The following is an 18,025-nucleotide window of genomic DNA, read 5'->3' as shown; positions in this document are numbered from 1 at the left end:
ATAAAAGTTTAAAAAATAATAAAAATAAAATTCATAGGATATATAGTGGAAATGTGTTTGCCATTCTAGTCCTTTCTAACTCAGCTCTACTCAAAAGCAACCAGTTTCCTATGTATCCTTTCAAAACTATTCCATAGTTTTGTAAACATGTCTGTATATACTGTTTAAGAACACAGACGTTAGGGGCACCTGGGTGGCTCAGTTGGTCGAATGTCCGACTTTTGGTTCCGGCTTGGGTCATGATTTCATGGTTTGTGGGTTTGAGCCCTGCATCCGGCTCTGTGCTGACAGGGTGAAGTCCTCTTGGGATTCTCCCTCTTTGCCCCTCCCTTGTTGGCTTTCTCTCTCTAAACAAACAAACAAACAAACAAACAAACAAACAAACCTAAAAAAAAAACCCATAAAAGTTAGCATGCCACACATCATATTCTGTACCCTTCTTTTCCCCTTAATTGTGTGTGTATTTGGAGAAATACCGGGTGATACTGACATTTCGAAGAGTGAAAAACAGGTTCACAGGAAATGGTGGCATGAAGGCAGAGACCCTTACTCTCTTTTTATACAAATTAATCTGTCTTTAATTTTTAAGCATTTAGTAGGCTCATTAAATTTTTATTGAAGTAGTTCAAGGTCTACATGAGGTTTTAATAGCAGTTCTATCCTAAGCAGGATAGCAAATAGAGTTTTTGATAGAAGTTGCAATTTTTCTGTTGTTTAATTTATAAGTGAATTTATTGTGTATTTTAAAAGGTTTACCATTCCAAGCAGATAAGTATTGCATACACTGGATATTGAAATAAGGTGTCTAATGTGAGGAACAATGTAAATTTTGTACACAAACAGGTATAAAATCAGACAGTCTGGCAATCAGTTCTTCAGTATGCTGTAAATTTGATAAGTTGACGTTTATTAAGAAGTCTTTTCTCTCCTGTTTTTGCCCTAAAATTCTATATTAGTGTAAGCATTTTGTAATTAGTATTGTATGTGACACTACTTAAATTTATTAATGATTTTTTAAAACTTTAACTTGTGTTTTGTTTGAATTTCAGGTAATAACCTTTTCCAATACTTTGTATTTTGTTTAGTATGCCACTTTTTTGGAAGTGGTCACTATCAGTATCTTGTTATGGTTTGATGGCCTTGGAGATTTAAAACCGAGTAAAAGTGTAAGCAGCCTTTCTTATTTAGTTACGAGTTTTGAATCCATTTGTATTCCAAATAGGAAAAGGCAAAAGTAGATTTTCCATGGAGTATGAATTACATAAAAGAAATTTTAACAGTTGACTTAGTGAAAACAGACTGGCAGTTTCCATTTATGGGAATTGCAACATAACATTGCATCATACAACTTCCCTTTAAAGGTAGTGGGTTTTTAGAATCTATTAGATATTCCTTATAAACTTTATTAATGTGACTATATCTGCTTTTTTAAAGATTAGTGAATTCCTAAAGAAAACACATTTTATACTATAATTCTTTAGTATATAATACTATATATACATATCATTTGGTATCACTCATTTAGAATTCTTTCGCATTCTTTTATTGTATTCTTATTTACTGTCCCAGTAATCTGTCATTCTCTTTAAGAAAGTATTCATTGTCCCCTTCAGACAGAATGTCTGATTTTTAAAAAATCAGAGTCACAAACATTTATTTAAATAAACTCGGTTTTTTTCCCAGCATGATTATTTTAAGAATATGGCACTTTTGGGTGCCTGGCTGGCTCATCAGGAGAGCGTGCGACTCTTGATCTTGGGGTCATGAGTTCGGGCCCTGCGTTGCGTGTAGAGCTTACTTAAAAAAATTTTAAAAAAATAGAACATGGCACTTTGTTGAGTGATGACTTTGCCACAAAGGTCTGAAATTTTCACTTGAAATTACTTTCAGAATGAGTTTAAGGTACATAAGGAAATCAGTTTAATTACTTAATTGACATACTTAATAGACCACAGTGTTTTGTCCAGAAACAGTTTGCAGTTTGTCATTCACTTATTCTGTAGACTTGGACTCTTCGTGACTTTTGGACCTTTTTAAAAAAGTTGAATTTTGCAAGGTGAAGATTTGACTTTGAGAACATCCGAAAGGATATGTCAGAAAGATAAAGAGTCAAGAACATTTTAAACAATGTCAGTGGCATTGCTCTGTGGCATTCCAAAATGACAGTTTAAAACATTAGGGTATAAAATGTTTTAGAATGATTGCCTAATTACTTTATAATCATACTATGTCTTTGATTTGTTAGATTCCCATGCTCTACCTCTTGTTATAAATAGGCACTTTTAAAAGGATCAAGTAAAAGTCAACATTTTTCTGGTTGGTTTTTTGGGGGGGTTTAATTTGTAAAATGTAGAATGGGATTATTGTTTTGTCATGCATCTGAATTTCATAGATGACTGTAGATAATAATTTTTCTGTTGTGAAAGAAAGTATATATACTCACAAAAACTCCCATTTTGTCTAATTTGGTTTGCCCTTATACAATAATAGAATATATATTCAAGTTGCATTTTTATTTGCATTTAGTAATTATTGATTAAATGTATTTCTTTTATCATTTCAAATGATTGAGGTGACTATAAGAGTTTTTATGCCCCTTTGCTAGCCAAATCATTGATCTTCCATATATAGTTCCTTACAAAAGTAGGGAATCAGTGTTCCATTTGGATTGAACAGATAAGGTCTTATCTTACTGATAGAGTAATTGGCATGAATTCATCTAAATGGACCAATTTATATGGCATAATTGGCAAAGGACATGAATTTTGGATTAAGCAGGCCTAAATTTTTATCTCATTCTTGCTGCTTACTAATCGTGTGACCTCAAGCAAGTTACTGAAGTCAGTTTCCTCATCTGAAAAAAATGGAGACTATACCAACTTTCAAGTTTCTAAATATTTTTATTTTTATTTTTTTAATGTTTTTTTTATTTTTATTTTTGGGACAGAGAGAGACAGAGCATGAACGGGGGAGGGGCAGAGAGAGAGGGAGACACAGAATCGGAAACAGGCTCCAGGCTCCGAGCCATCAGCCCAGAGCCTGACGCGGGGCTCGAACTCACGGACCGCGAGATCGTGACCTGGCTGAAGTCGGACGCTTAACCGACTACGCCACCCAGGCGCCCCTATACCAACTTTCAAGTTTCTAAATATTTTTAAAGCACCATGCACAGTAATATGTCATACATTTATTAACAAATGTTCATTTCCTCTTCTGTTTTTATCTTTATGTATTGGTGATTTGAGATGAAGTTAATACAGTTAAAGAACTTAAAAAAATTTTTTTTAACATTTATTATTGAGAGACAGAGAGAGACAGAACATGATCATGGGAGGGGCAGAGAGAGGAGGAGACACAGAATCCAAAGCAAGTTCCAGGCTCTGAGCTGTCAGCACAGACCCGACGCAGGGCTCGAACTCAGAAACCGTGAGATCATGACCTGGGCCGAAGTCGGGCAGTCAACTGACTGAGCCACCCAGGCGCCCCAATACAGTTAAAGAACTTTATAAGCAGTCACCCTAAACATGATGTTAAGATTTACTTTAGGATTAGTCTGCCATTTCCTTTAGTAAATACTGTATTCTCTCCTTTGCTGGGAGAAGTGTTCCAGAAAGGAAAGAATGAATTGAACATTGTAACAGGTCAACTAAGTTAGTGTCTTAAGGACATATTTTTAATAACTTGAACTAATATCTGCATTAAAGTGGTTTTCATTCATTTTCAATCACAGGTACAGGAACCTTAAAGATAGATTTTGTTGGAGAGCTGAATGACAAAATGAAAGGCTTCTACAGAAGTAAATATACCACCCCTTCTGGAGAGGTGCGTTATGCTGCTGTCACACAGTTTGAGGTATGGTATTCTTCTCTAAAATATTACGATCTTGATGTATAAACATTCTGACAAAGTTCTGTTCTATTATTTGCATGATTATTCTGTTCCCTTCATATTGGTTTATGTCTAATGTCTGTCCCTCAAATGAATTTTTGAGAGCTTTCATCACTTTGTCTTTTAGATATTTGAGAAACTGTTTTTTTTTTTTTAGAAACTTTTAAATCTTATCCATGTTAATTCATTTAATTTCTTCTAGTATCAATTCATTTACCTACTGCTGCTGCTCCTAATCGAAAAGTTTTCTGTGCTACCATTTCTTTCCTTATACCCTGTTTACTTTTCAAATAAGTAAGTAGAATGAATTCATCATTTACTTAACTTCTTTTAGAGTGCAGCCAGCCATCTAACATTTTCCTTGGAGAAACTTTTTTCCAAAAGTATGTGCTTCCTCTACTTCTGCATATTTTGTTCCTTCTTTTCAAGATACAGCATCTTGTCATCGGTTCTTTTTTTTTTTTTTTTACTTCATTCTGTTTTGTTCAAGTTTCTTTCAAAACTGAACCACTAAACGTTATTTTGCTTAACATGTTTGCTCCCTTTTTTTTTTTTTTTTTTGAGAGAGAGAGAGAGATAGCGCAAGCAAGGGAGAGGGGCAGAGGGAGAGAGAGAAAGAATCTTAAGCAGGCTACATGCTCAGTGTGGAACCCAACGTGGGGCTCATTCTCACAACCGTGAGATCATGACCTGAGCTGAAATCAAGAGTCACATGCTCAACTGACTGAGCCACCCAGATGCCTTTCTTAAAAAACAAATTAATTTGTTCTTTGTTTATTTTTAAAGGAAAAAATGAGGTCTCTTTAAGTAGGTCAAGTGGTGGCAGTTTTATGTGTAGTATATGGAAATGCCATTAAACGAATGACCTGTTTAGAACCGATGAGGGCATCTGTCTTTATTCCTGTTGCTGTCATTTCGGATGAAGAACAAAGCACATCGAAGATTTGGGGGGGGGGGGGGGGGGGTTAATAAATCCAGAGAGGCAACCTGTGTTCCCAGCTCTGAATCCTTACTGTGTACTTGTTGACTCTCCTATGCTCTGTGTTTTGTAACATTACTGCTGAAGCCATTTACATTGAATTTTTGAAATGTTGAAATGTTTTGTTAAAAATATTCTAAAATAGTCTAATACTATAGACTGTTAAGACCTGTAGCAGACCTAATTCCTGGATTATTGTTTATTGTTTGTTTCTGTTTGTTTGGGGTTGCTGATGGGGCAGTGATAGTAAGCCTTATGTTCTCCTTGTAGTCACTGCCTAGCTTGTTGCCTGACACTGAGTAGAAAGTAAACATTTAAACAAGTGAAGGAATGGATGATAGAAATAAGACAATGGCAGTTACTTCATGAAATAGTTGGTTAGGTTAATTCAGTAATATTTAGATTTCATATTCTTTTCTTAAGGCTACGGATGCTCGGAGGGCTTTCCCTTGCTGGGATGAGCCTGCCATCAAAGCAACTTTTGATATCTCGTTGGTTGTTCCTAAAGACAGAGTAGCTTTATCAAATATGGTATGTATGTGTTTGTAAGTATATTTAAATTTTGAATAAGCGTTTAGAATATTTAGTTTGCTGGTTAGATGGAATAGCGTGAAACCACCTAGCACACAATGCTTGATACAGAATGGGAACATAAACGTTAGTTTTCTTATTTCCAGTAAGCCCTCTTTTTTAAAACTGCCTTATTTGGAATTTCCCTCCTCATGGAAGAAATTCCTTATAAACTTTAATTTGGAAAACTAAATAAGTGATGAGTTTAATAAATATTACCTGAAAAAAAAATCTGGCTTTCTTGTTAATAATGCCAAAAGATATAGCCATATAATGAAGTGTTTATTTAGGTTTTTGGTTGATTGTACTCTTGGAATATGCTCTTTTCACTGATGTCATTGATCTCTTTCATAAATAGAGTAGGCATTTACCACATGAAGTATATTGATTAAGACAGAGAGTACCCTATAGCCTATAATATGAATCTGGGGAACTTGGAAAAGCCTACTGTACCTGAAAATAACTGGCTTTTGCCTCCTTTATCGGTAGAGAGAATTCCATAGATAGAATGCCATTCTCTTCTCGAATATTCCTAAAAGGAGAATAATACATTAAACTGAGATATTCTTTTACCGTTTAGTATGAATGAAATTATCAGGTCTGTTCTTGAGTAAGTCTTCCTTGGAAGAAAGAATAGAGAGATCTTGAGGAAATGGAGAGCCTGAATAGGAAAAAGAGGGGTAACAAAAAAGAGAAATGAGGAACTCTGTAGGTAAAAGTGGAGATTCTTCCACAAATTTGCTTAGAACCAGCCTTGGTATAGAGAATGCGCTAAATTTAGAAATCTGTACCCTTTGAAATGTAGATTTCACAATTACACTTCATTAATAGTTATTTGCCTTCTATCCTTCTTTCACTTGAAAAGCATTGAGGTCTTACATCCCAGTGCCGGCATATAATAGGTATCCAGGAAAAGTTGCTGCTTTTCTCTCACAGATCCTTGGTAGTTTTAACACTTTAGCCCCCAACCTCTTAATGTATCCTTTAAAAAAAATTTTTTTTAATGTTTATTTACCTTTGAGAGAGAGAGCGTGCGCGCTCCTGCGCAAGCAGGTGAGGGTCAGAGAGAGAGGGAGACACAGAATCTGAAGCAGGCTGCAGGCTCCAGGCTCTGAGCTGTCAGCCAGAGTCCAGCGTGGGGCTCAGACTCATGGACTGCGAGATCATGACCTGAGCCGAAGTCTGACACGCAACCGACTGAGCCCCCCAGGTGCTCCTATCCTTCTTAATGGGAGAGATTTTGACAGCATGAAAGCAATGGTTGAATTGGGATAGATAAGTATGCAGTACTGGAAAGGAGGAAGGAGAGGCAGCACAGTTTATGGCTAGTATTTCCTCTAAGGTATTTAATGTAAACCTGTTTAAATGTTCTACTTCTTTCTTTGTTTCTTTTTCTCTTTCTTTCTTTCTTTCTTTTTTTTTTTTTTTTAAAGAATGTAATTGATCGGAAACCGTACCCTGATGATGAAAATGTAGTGGAAGTGAAGTTTGCCCGCACACCTGTCATGTCTACATATCTGGTGGCATTTGTTGTGGGTGAATATGACTTTGTAGAAACAAGGTCAAAAGATGGTGTGTGTGTCCGTGTTTACACCCCTGTTGGCAAAGCAGAGCAAGGAAAATTTGCGTTAGAGGTAAATGTACTTGAAGAGGATTGTTCCAACAGTCCATAACTCCAGGTTGGGGAATTTACATTTCTGATCAATTATTAGTACAATTATTTATAATTTAGTCTGAAATTTGTTGTGCTATGTTGATTTTATTTTTAATAGAATTTTGGAACTACCAACCTTGGTGTTATATTAATATTTTACAAGATAATGATTAAGAGAATATTAGAGTGGCATTTATTTATCCAGACAGTGGGTGGGAAAATAAGTAATATATTTTTCATACCAAGTTTTAAATGGCCAACCTTAACAAAGCTTGGGGCTAAGGTAGTCTTCGGAGGTAGGGCTCCCCAGGGTTGGTTTCTAGTAACTTGAGGTGCTTTGGCTTGCAACAGGATTCCTGTGTGGATTTCTATATGAACTACAATGAAATATTTATCAGGTGGTTCTTTTGTTTATACTTTTGTAGGTTGCTGCTAAAACCCTGCCTTTTTATAAGGACTACTTCAATGTTCCTTATCCTCTACCTAAAATTGATCTCATTGCTATTGCAGACTTTGCAGCTGGTAAAGTAAATTTCATTTTATTGCTGAATTGTAATAACTTTTTTGAATTTTGTGATTTTGAGGAAGAGTTATGTACATATATCAATAAATGTTTGTATTTATTTTATGAAGGTGCCATGGAGAACTGGGGCCTTGTTACTTATAGGTATGTTAATGATACATTCCCCTGCCTTGTCTTTTCAATCACTGATTTCGTAAGAGGTTCACACCTACTTGCAGTTGAGTAGCTTCTGCCTTATGATCTGCGGTAAATTCTCCTGCCTCCCCCACTTCTGTGCACATTTCAGGAATGCACATGAACACCCTCTGGTGCTACTATCTGAGATTGTAAGATTTTAAAGTGAGCATCTGGCATTAGTAACATTTTTAGATCTATTTTTGGCTGAGTTTCTCATTTCGGTGCCTTCTCTTCCTCCCAGAAGTTTCATAGTTATTTTTCCAGCTTGAAGAACCTTCTCTGCTTTAATATTTTCTGGCCAGGTTTTTACATGTCTGTCACCACAATACAAACATGTGGGTTGTATAATTTTTAAAGCAGGGTCTGTAAACAAGTTTTTGCCCTGCCTGCTTCAATGAGTTAAGTTTTGGACAGCCTGTTCAGTGTTCTTTTCCGGACTGTGGAATGCATCTTCTCCCAATTTGCCAGTCCCCTTCTTTTAATGGAAGGACTGTCTTCTGTCTCTGTCTAGCACAATAGTCTAATCCCTCAGACTAAATTCTTTAAAAATTTCAGGCAGCTGTCCTATTTACAAACTGATGATTTAACTTTTGTCACACCTTTGATCTTCTGTTGTGTGAATTCTGTTGGAATAGCTTTTAATCTTCCCAGAACTTTTTCTCCTTTGTATACTCAGAGGAAATGTTTTCTTGATATCTCTAAAGCCTAACTTGACCATCTTATTTAGTGGGGGGAGCTCCCCCACTTGTGCATGCCTGCTTTTATTGCAATACTTTTATTGTTTAAAAAAAAATTTTTTTTAAACACAGGGAGACTGCATTGCTTATCGATCCAAAAAACTCCTGTTCTTCATCACGCCAGTGGGTTGCTCTGGTTGTGGGACATGAACTCGCCCATCAATGGTTTGGAAATCTTGTTACTATGGTATTTAATATTTTTAAGTGCTCAAATATATTTGTCTTCATCCTGCTGTACATTATTTTGGCTACATAGTATTTCAGGTTTGACTGGAACACTGTGCTAAAAAATAAATGAATCACAGAAAATCTTTATTTTAGAAGGTCCACTTTGAAAAGTGTTTATCAGAATCTCAGTATTAACCAGGAGCACGTGGACAGTCTTTATTCAACACAAAGTGCTTCCTAAACTGTGTTGTAGGGTTTGCCTACAAATGGGAAGTCATACTAATTTGGGTGACAGGGGTTCCTTTTGGGTACAGAGATTCCGTGCAGTGAGATGCCAGCCTGACACTAGTTTCTTGGGAATATTTATTATGTAGTCCAGTAGCTGAAAAATAACCTGATAAATAACAACGTGATCTTTGATTAGGCTGAAATGCTTTTAGGGGTCAGTTGTCTCATTGACTAAAATATTACATTGAAATTTAATAGAAACGGAAACAAAGAAAGTAGGGAATAACTATAAAGTATATTAAAATTTCCAACTGTTCCATTGAGATTATTGTTTATTATAATGTTTACAGTGAATGATCTCTGTCCTTAAGTCTTGACCTTTACCCTCTTACTCTAAGTAAGTGCTATCTATGGCAGCCAACTATGTTAGAGCTTGGGAGCACAGGGTTTAATGAGTGAACTAGAAGTACCTCCGCAAAGAAAGAACTGGAGATTCTGGAGCCAGCCAAATTCCCTGATAGCATTTTAGGTTGCCAAAGAGCAGAACCTGACTTGGATGTTAGTTGAGTCCATATGTCACAGGAATAAGCAAGAAAGTACGGCATTCAACAACTATTACATGTCTGAGAGAGTTTTTAAAGAAAGCCAGCCCTTGAGATTAAACCATTTCCTTTTGCTTTGGATGTTTACAATTTTACGTAGGAGTAAAAAAGAATTTTTGACATATAATTTCATGTGGAATTAAGTGTGCTAGTAAACTACCAGCAATACATTTTAGTGGGGGGATATGTGCACATTCTCATATTGCTTTTAAAACAACTTTTTACTGGATTTGAGTAACTGTTCTAGTTGTTAGATGTCAGTTGTTTCATTAAGTGAAATTTAAGGGCTTAATGATAGGTTGGTGAATAGCTAGCTCTGTACCAGCTTATCTTCGTGGGAGCTACTAGTTAAATAAGTGCACAGAGCACTTAGACAAATAGCCTTTCATCACCTAGTATTGAAAACATCTGATCTTTCCAGAATTTTAATGCCTTTTTGTTTTTCACCATTGCATTAGTCCTTTAGCATCTCTATCATGGATTCTTATATTGATTTCTTTTTTTAAGAGATTTAATCAGCTTTAATGAAACTTAGATTAAGATCTCTTTCTAAAAAATTGTTTTTTTTTTAAGTTGGTTTTATCTGTGACTCACTTATATTCCTTGTCCACTCTACTATTAATTCTTATTAACAGGTGAGATTTTGTATTCCATAAATACTTAAAACAACATTCATTACTGAACTACTTACTGCCATATTTCTGTTCATTTTACCTAATATTTATATAAGCAGTACTGCTTTTCTGTTTATCTAGAAAGTTTAACTTGTCAGTTGACAGTAACTTTTCTCAGTCATTATAAAAATCCTTTCTAGTTTTCTGTGTTTGGTCCTGGTAGCTTTCTGGTTTATCAAACTAACTTTCACCTGACAATTTAGGCTCTTGCCTACATTTATCTGTTCTCTTCCCCTTTTCCGTATAAGCGCCCTCCCCCCCCCCCCCCCCCCCCCCCACCTTTCTCCTTACATCTTTTCTACCTTTGGTAATAAAAAGTGACTTAGCTATGTTTTGAAATGTCCCTCAGGCATAATGCCAATATCACCAGTAGGCCTTTCTTAGCATCTCTTTTAAACACTTTTTTTGTTGTTCAGACATGTGACTTACTAAATGTTTTTCACTAAATTTTGGTTTATTAAGTTGTAAGTTGTATAGTGGAAGAGACATGTGACTTTTTCAAGTTAGTGGAATGAAAAGCATTTTGTTTTCCTTACACATTTCTTTCTTTTGTTTTTAGGAATGGTGGACTCATCTTTGGCTAAATGAAGGCTTTGCATCATGGATTGAATATCTGTGTGTAGACCACTGCTTCCCAGAGTATGATATCTGGACTCAGTTTGTTTCTGCTGATTACACCCGTGCCCAGGAACTTGACGCTCTAGATAACAGCCATCCTATTGAAGTGAGCCATACTTTTCAACCATCGGCCTTTCTCTCATATTTAATGAAATAAGTAATTTGTTATAGAGATACTTAGGACTCTGAAAAGAAAATTACATGAGCAGTTCACTTGTTTTTATAGCTTATATTTTCAGTCTTGAAAAATCTCACAAGGTTAAGTTCTAATTATGTTTCTTTTTAAGGTAAGCAGTATAAAAATTTGATCTTTGTAGAAGTAAGTGCTATGTACCCATAAACATTCACTAAGTACATTTTTATTGCATAGAATGGGAGAACCATGCCTATTGGGCAGTATGCATAAGGGAACATTTTGATTCCATTGTTTGTTTCAAAGAAAATTCTGAATGTATTTTTGTTATTGTTGTCATGATCTGTTTTTATGTATATTTTATTTCTCTTGACTTATTTCAGCTTAGTTTATATGAATTAATTTTGCTTCCAAAGAACTAGACTTACAGTCTACTTTGATGTATTTAACGAGGATCCTATATAATTGTAAGCCATTACAATTAGCTGCAAGAAATAAAATGTTTTTCATCTCTCCTTTCTTCCTTCTCCAGTCTTCCAGTAAATAGATCCGTAGTGATTTACCTCCCAGCAAAGCGGAGCCAGGACCCTCAGAGATGATGGGGATCATGTCATATATTCCACTTTATTTAGTATTAGTTACTACATGCTTTTTAAGGATCATCATTATGCATTTATCAGTGAGCTAAAGGCAGAAAAGTATCTTATGAGTTAGGAGGGTTTTCCTAGAAAGCTTTTTATGTAATTCAGTATTACAGGCTGTCTGCTTCCTGTTATAACCCTGAATCACACTGTCTGCCAGGTCAGTGTGGGACATCCTTCTGAAGTCGATGAGATATTTGACGCTATATCATATAGCAAAGGTGCATCTGTCATCCGAATGCTCCATGACTACATTGGGGATAAGGTAAAAAAGCAGCTTAAAAAAATCTTCCATTCTTTTATGGTGAAATCATAGAGTTTTGCATGGAAAAAAAAAATGTCTGCTTTCATTTAAATTAAGTTCCTAAGTAATTTTTCTAGATTCTAGAAGAATATACTCTGATCTGGCTTATACCTCCATTTCTTTTTATATTGACTCTCATGGTCTCTTAGATGAATGATGTGTAAATGTGTTTGGGGGATGTGTGGGAGGCTGGTATAAAACTTAAAAGCAAAAGTAGAAGGCAAAGCATATGCATTCTTAAGTAAAAGGTAGTAGACATTCGAGGGATATGTGTTTTTCAGTAAATCTGACACTCAGGTAATTTGAGTACTAATATGCAGATACACTATAAATTCCAAGGTCTTAATCTCCTGGATTTTAAAAATTGTGTTTTCTCAGGACTTTAAGAAAGGAATGAACATGTATTTAACCAAGTTCCAACAAAAGAATGCTGCCACAGGTAATCTTTAATAGCTTGAGATAGGAGTGGAGAGAAGGTGTTGGCACTCAATCCAGAGTGGGACATTTAATTTTTCCTAAATGCTTAACATAGGAAATCAAGTTGACTTATCTGGTGCCATGTGTTAAGTCACGGATCAGCATGAATCAGGACCTTCCTTCCGGTGCCCTCTGGTAGTCTGCTCTCCATGGCTCGGTGTCCTGCCACTTCCAAGAGTCTGAAGAGTTCTGTTTGGCCATTAAAATTGCTGCAAATTAACCATTTTTAGGAGTAAACTTATGGAATAACAGAGTTTCAATGAAGTAAGGTTTAAGATTTATAGTGTATAGTGGTCTGTGACTTATTGTGAATGGGAGTCCAAAGAAAGAATAAAGGTGTAAGTGTTGATTGAAAATTACAAAGAACCGGAGTTGGAGTTTTGAGTTCTTAGTGAACAAAAAGTTTAGAAAACAAGATTTATATAATGTCATTAGTATCTAATAGAATGACAAAAGTTCAGAGAGGCCTGGCCATGGGCTGTTCCTGAGGTTTATGACCTGTGAATTAAAAATACATACACCTATCTGCCTCTCTGTTGAGGACACGATGTAATCCTGACACTCTGCCCTTCTACCCACCCACCGCCCATTCCCCTGGCCATAAATGTCCATCTCAGTTTATGAAATAGAGAGGCATTCTGTTCCTTAAAGCAGAGCCAAAGAAGAATGTGCTCTTGCAAATTTTCTGAGTCTTCAGCATGCATATATACATAATACATGAGGAAAGAGCTTTCTGGTTCTTAAACTGAAATGTACATGCAGTAACCCAGAGCTGAAAATGTTTCTAATTCAGTAGATCTGGGGTGAGACCGGAGGATCTGCATTTCTAACAAGCTCCCAGGTGAAGCCAGTGCCACTAGTCTTTAGGCCACACTTTGAAAAGCAACACCTACCATGTACCTTTTTTGGGTTTATGTTACTTCTAAAGACAGTTGGCAGTTCAAAGACACTGCAGTTACCATCCATGGTTTTTATCCTGTCTGTCCTCACTACCCTTTGCTTAATTCACGCCTTCACAATCTCTACTGAATTCCACAGCTGCCTACCAACTCACTACTTCTTGCCTGCCCCACTCTCTTCAGTTCTCCCTGTCACTCTGAGGCTAGCCAGGGTTATCTTTCTAAAGCAAATACTTGATTGCGTCACCTACTGATTAAAAACATTTGAGATACTTCAGTCCCTTCACAGTATAGTCTGTTCTTTTTAAGCCATACATAGTCTTTTTTTTTTTTTTAATTTTTATTTATTTTTGAGAGAGATACACACAGAATGTGAGCAGGGGAGGGGCAGAGAGAGAGGGAGACACAGAATCTGAAACAGGCTCCAGGCTCTGAGCTGTCAGCACAGAGCCCGATGTGGGGATTGGACCCACGAACCATGAGATCATAACCTGAGCCAAAGTCGGACGCTTAACTGACTGAGCCAACCAGGTGCCCCAAGCCACACATAGTCTTAGCTGGTCAGCCCTTGCCTGTTTCAGCCTCATTGCTGGATATGCCTTCTAGCTTCAGCGCATTGAACATTTGCTATTAGTAATGTTTTGTGTCTTTCTTACACTTTTTCTTTGTATATAAACCATTTATTTGTCCACCTGGAATGCCTTTTTCCCTTTGCCTAATGAACAACTCCTCTTCAAGATGCAGACCAGAAGCCAACTCTTGTGAAGCCTTTATTTTCCTTGAATTTTTTTTTAAAGTTTACATATGTATTTTGAGAGAGAGAGAGTGCGAGCAGGAGAGAGGGACAGAGAGAGAGGGGGAGAGAGAGAGAGAAACTCAAACAGGTGCCTCACTGTCAGCTCACAAACCTGTGAAATCATGCCCTGAGCCCAAATCAAAAGTCGGATGCTTAACCAACTGAGCCACCCAGGTGCCCCTTCCTTGGATTTTTCCTTAAGGACTTTTCCTCTGTTCATGCCCCCATTATAGCGTGTATCTCATTGTATTGCTGTTTTGCTTACCATGCCACCAGTGCCATTTGACCATATGAGTTTTACTTCAGCTTTAGAGCACTGAGTGTTTTTTAAACCTCTGTTAATTGAATGGATATCATGGTTTTAAGTTTGTAGGTGATGCTTAGTGGTGATCTTGAATATGTTTGTATGTTTCTGTTATCTTCTTGTTTGAACTTCCCTGTTTGTCTTTTCTTTACTATAATTTGTGATGGATTTTTTTTTTTTTTAAGTAAACTCTAGGCTTAACATGGGGCTTGAACTCAAAAAACTGAGATCAAGAGTTGCACCCTCTATTGACTGAGCCAGCCAGGCACTCCTATAATTTGTCTTTTTTTTTTTTGAATAATTTGTGATATTTTTTTATTAAACCGGAACAATTAGAGGCATCTTAAACTATAAGACCAGTTTTTGTAATAGAGTTTATTTAATGGAGAGGCAAGTGGACATTAACTTGACCCCCCGTTTATCTCCCGAACCTGAAAGAACCAAAGAATTGGTTAGCAAGATAGCGTCAGGAGCTATATAAAATTTCTGGTTTGTTTCAGAAAATAAAAATGTAAACATTTTAGATTTTCATTGTTCATGTTTATCTTCTAGAGGACCTCTGGGAAAGTTTAGAAAATGCTAGTGGTAAACCTATCGCAGCGGTGATGAATACCTGGACCAAACAAATGGGATTCCCCCTCATTTATGTGGAAGCAGAACAGGTAACCTTATAAAAAGTCCTCCAATTTGTCTGCTACTGTACTACATGGAATTCAGGCCGTGTTACCTCATTTGCTTTTTCTGTACTTTAAGTATTCTAGGTAACATTTAAACTAGCCCTTGCATTGTTTTCTTGGTGATCTGTTACCTGTATACTAAATGGTTTGCCTCCCCCTCCGCCATCATTAAAATCATGCATGCTTATAGTAGAAAACAAAATGTTGTCTACTCTTACTGTCCCCAAGGAAAACACTGTAAACTTGTTGATATAACTCATTTTTTTAAATTTATTTAAGTAATCTCTACACCCAACATGGGGCTTGAACTCATGATTTTGAGGTCACTAGTTGCATGCTCTTCCCACTGAGCCAACCAGGTGCCCCTTGATAGAATTCTAAAATGACCAAGTCAGGTTTATCCTAGGACTGCAAAGTTGATATAACATTAAAAAAAACTATCAGTATTTTGATTCATAAACACTACACTAACAGAATATAGGTAGGAGAACCACATAATCGCTTCAATAAGATGCAGGAAAAGCATTTGTGAAAATTCAACACCCATTTATAATATCATTCTTAAACATCAGTGCTTTTTAAAATATTTTATTCATTTATTTTTAAATGCTTATTTATTTATTTGGAAAGAGAGCATGAGCGGGGGAGGGACAGAGGGAGAGAGAATCCCAAGCAAGCTCCATGCTCAGCACAGAGCCCAACCCAGGGCTCAATCTCACAACCATGAAATCATAACCAGAGCTGATACCAAGAGTCAGACGCTCAAGCAACTGAGCCACCCCGGCACCACTTAAGATTTATTTTTTAAGTAATCTCTACACCCGGTGTGGCGCACGAACCCACAACCCCAAGACCAAGAGTCACATGCTGCACCATCTGAACCAGCCTGGTGCCCCTAAAATTAGTTTTAATGTTGGTTGGGTGGCAATGGGATTTTGATCAGAATTGCACTATTATTAGTTGAACTGTTACCTGAATTCAGAGAGTTGTACCTCAGAATGAGTTGTCTTCCCAGCAGGACTGAGCTACCCAGGCGCCCCCGGTCATTGCTTCTTTACTCAAATTTTTTAGCTTTTCAATTCTGTCTTGTGTAGTCAGTTTATCCATAAAGGTCATTGGCCTAATTTGACAATGAATTTGGGTGATACTAATCTGTTATATATTATGTTATTTAAAATGTTCTAGGACGTATTAACAAATGATAAGTAAAGCAAACGATTGCATATTTGCAAAGTTTTTTTTTTTTTTTTTAATATGCACTTCGGTTGTTTTAAATTGTTTTTGCAGTTTTCCTCCACCACTTTTTTTTGTGCTTCATTGTAAAGCTCATCCTTTGAAACAAAATGTGTGCCTCTTTCATGTTTAGCAGTCACTCTAAACCTTTGAATTCTGAACGTTGAGTCCATGTGCTAATGTAAGGTTGCCACTTTTTAGAAGCTTAAGAGTCTAAAGACATATAACCTCCCTCTATAAAGATTAAAACAACTGGCTGCAGTATTATTTATTGTTATGTATCCTTGTGAAAATGGTAACATTTTAAGGTTCTTGTCTGTATACATAACCCTTCTGAGGGGCCGTATTACATAGAACATGGCCTTTTATTTAGAGGCTTGTTATTTTGGGGCCTAAATGAGAAACAGCGCCTTTTCTCCCATTCTATACTATTGTCCTCTTCCTCACTGTTGCACTTTGTGTTCTCATGAGACATTTGGCTGTACTGGTTTCACCTTCTACTTTGTCACAGAAGTGTTGGCCCCTCCAAAAAGAAGGGGGAAAAAAAGTGTTGATACTACTATTAATAGCCTTTGTTTATGCTTTCTTAGGTAGAAGATGACAGATTATTGAGGTTGTCCCAAAGAAAGTTCTGTGCCAGTGGACCATATGCTGGTAAGCAAATGGCTGTAAGTGGGAGCTGATGAGTGAATGTGGACACCATTCCAGTAGTGTTCCGAGTAACAGGAAGTAATTACATATTTTTTAATATTTTTGATAGGATTAAATAAAAACAAGGAAATGGTAATAAAATACAAATGAAATCTAGGAAATCAAAAGAGGAGATTCATGAGGTATTTGTGGTGTTTTGATATTCTTCAGTTTTTTGAAATTCCATGTCTCTGTATGTTATTGGAGGCTACAAGGAATGAAGAAGGATAGGAACACCCAAGAAGCGATGTCTCTATCCTTACAAGAATCTTGCTGCACATTTGTGTGGGTGGCTAATTCTTTGTCTTCTTTTTAATTCTTGGGCATACTAAGTAAGTAAACAAGTAAATAAAGCACAAAGATTATTTAGAGTTATTATGTACCATTTACTGTGCTAAAGCAGTATCACTGACCCTTATTTTATAGTTTCAGCAACCCTACTGGGTAGGTAGTATTATTTCCTTTCTACAAATGAAGGAGCTGAGGCATAGCTGGGTTAGTTAAATTGCCCAAGGTCGCCTATCTGATGAGTTAAAGAGTAGGAATTCAAACGAAATAGTTGGATTCCATGAGTTTATACCACTCGACTCTGGCTTTTCAAATTATTTCTACAGGTCATTAGATTCTTTTGCTCAGGAAATTAAAAGTACCTTTCTCACCTCCTTTAAAACAATTCTTAGTAGGGGGAGGCGTATATCAGAATCACCTATCCTTTTCATGTTCCAAAATAGGGTACACTCTACTAGGGTTAAGAGGTATATACCCTTTCATCCTTAACCTTCCTTAGCATTTGGAATTACTTTTTAAGTAAAGCTGTCTGACAAGTCAGATGACAAGTTTATTATCCAAAATAAATCCCTAAGTGTCACATTTTCTGTTTTCTGCCTCATACCCACAATCTGCATCGTAGGACTGAGAGGTTTTGCAGTTTTTTTCAAATACTCTGTGACTGACCAGTATAGGCAGTATTAAAACCTGAAATGTCCCATTGTTAGGAAATTTTAATTTGTGGTTTAACCTGATAGCACAAAACTAGATAACTTAGTAAAATAG

General features: G+C 36.5%; 1 protein-coding gene and 1 long non-coding RNA gene across 4 annotated transcripts in view; one reads left to right on the top strand and one right to left on the bottom strand.

Annotated features, from left to right (window-relative positions):
• The window catches only part of NPEPPS (aminopeptidase puromycin sensitive), a 95,638-nt gene that overhangs the window by 59,451 nt on the left and 18,162 nt on the right, over nucleotides 1-18,025 (top strand). For 2 of the 3 annotated variants that reach the window (XM_023243586.2, XM_045044852.1), the window contains 11 exons: nucleotides 3,731-3,852; nucleotides 5,291-5,398; nucleotides 6,871-7,071; nucleotides 7,517-7,613; nucleotides 7,725-7,758; nucleotides 8,601-8,715; nucleotides 10,760-10,924; nucleotides 11,753-11,857; nucleotides 12,275-12,335; nucleotides 14,925-15,034; nucleotides 16,873-16,936. In XM_023243586.2, the coding sequence (XP_023099354.1) occupies nucleotides 3,731-3,852; nucleotides 5,291-5,398; nucleotides 6,871-7,071; nucleotides 7,517-7,613; nucleotides 7,725-7,758; nucleotides 8,601-8,715; nucleotides 10,760-10,924; nucleotides 11,753-11,857; nucleotides 12,275-12,335; nucleotides 14,925-15,034; nucleotides 16,873-16,936 (1,182 nt within the window). Of the gene's footprint in view, nucleotides 1-1,072; nucleotides 1,167-3,730; nucleotides 3,853-5,290; nucleotides 5,399-6,870; nucleotides 7,072-7,516; nucleotides 7,614-7,724; nucleotides 7,759-8,600; nucleotides 8,716-10,759; nucleotides 10,925-11,752; nucleotides 11,858-12,274; nucleotides 12,336-14,924; nucleotides 15,035-16,872; nucleotides 16,937-18,025 lie in introns of those variants that run through there. The other variant, XM_045044853.1, reaches the window with a different exon arrangement.
• Nucleotides 10,770-13,455, bottom strand: LOC111557741. The gene is made up of 2 exons (XR_002737992.2): nucleotides 13,274-13,455; nucleotides 10,770-12,582 (listed from the first exon to the last, which is right to left on the bottom strand). It is a non-coding gene; the product is annotated as an uncharacterized LOC111557741 (long non-coding RNA).

The sequence above is a fragment of the Felis catus genome, chromosome E1 (assembly GCF_018350175.1).
Source record: "Felis catus isolate Fca126 chromosome E1, F.catus_Fca126_mat1.0, whole genome shotgun sequence".
NCBI lineage: Eukaryota > Metazoa > Chordata > Mammalia > Carnivora > Felidae > Felis > Felis catus.
This window is presented reverse-complemented; position numbering and strand designations above follow the sequence as displayed.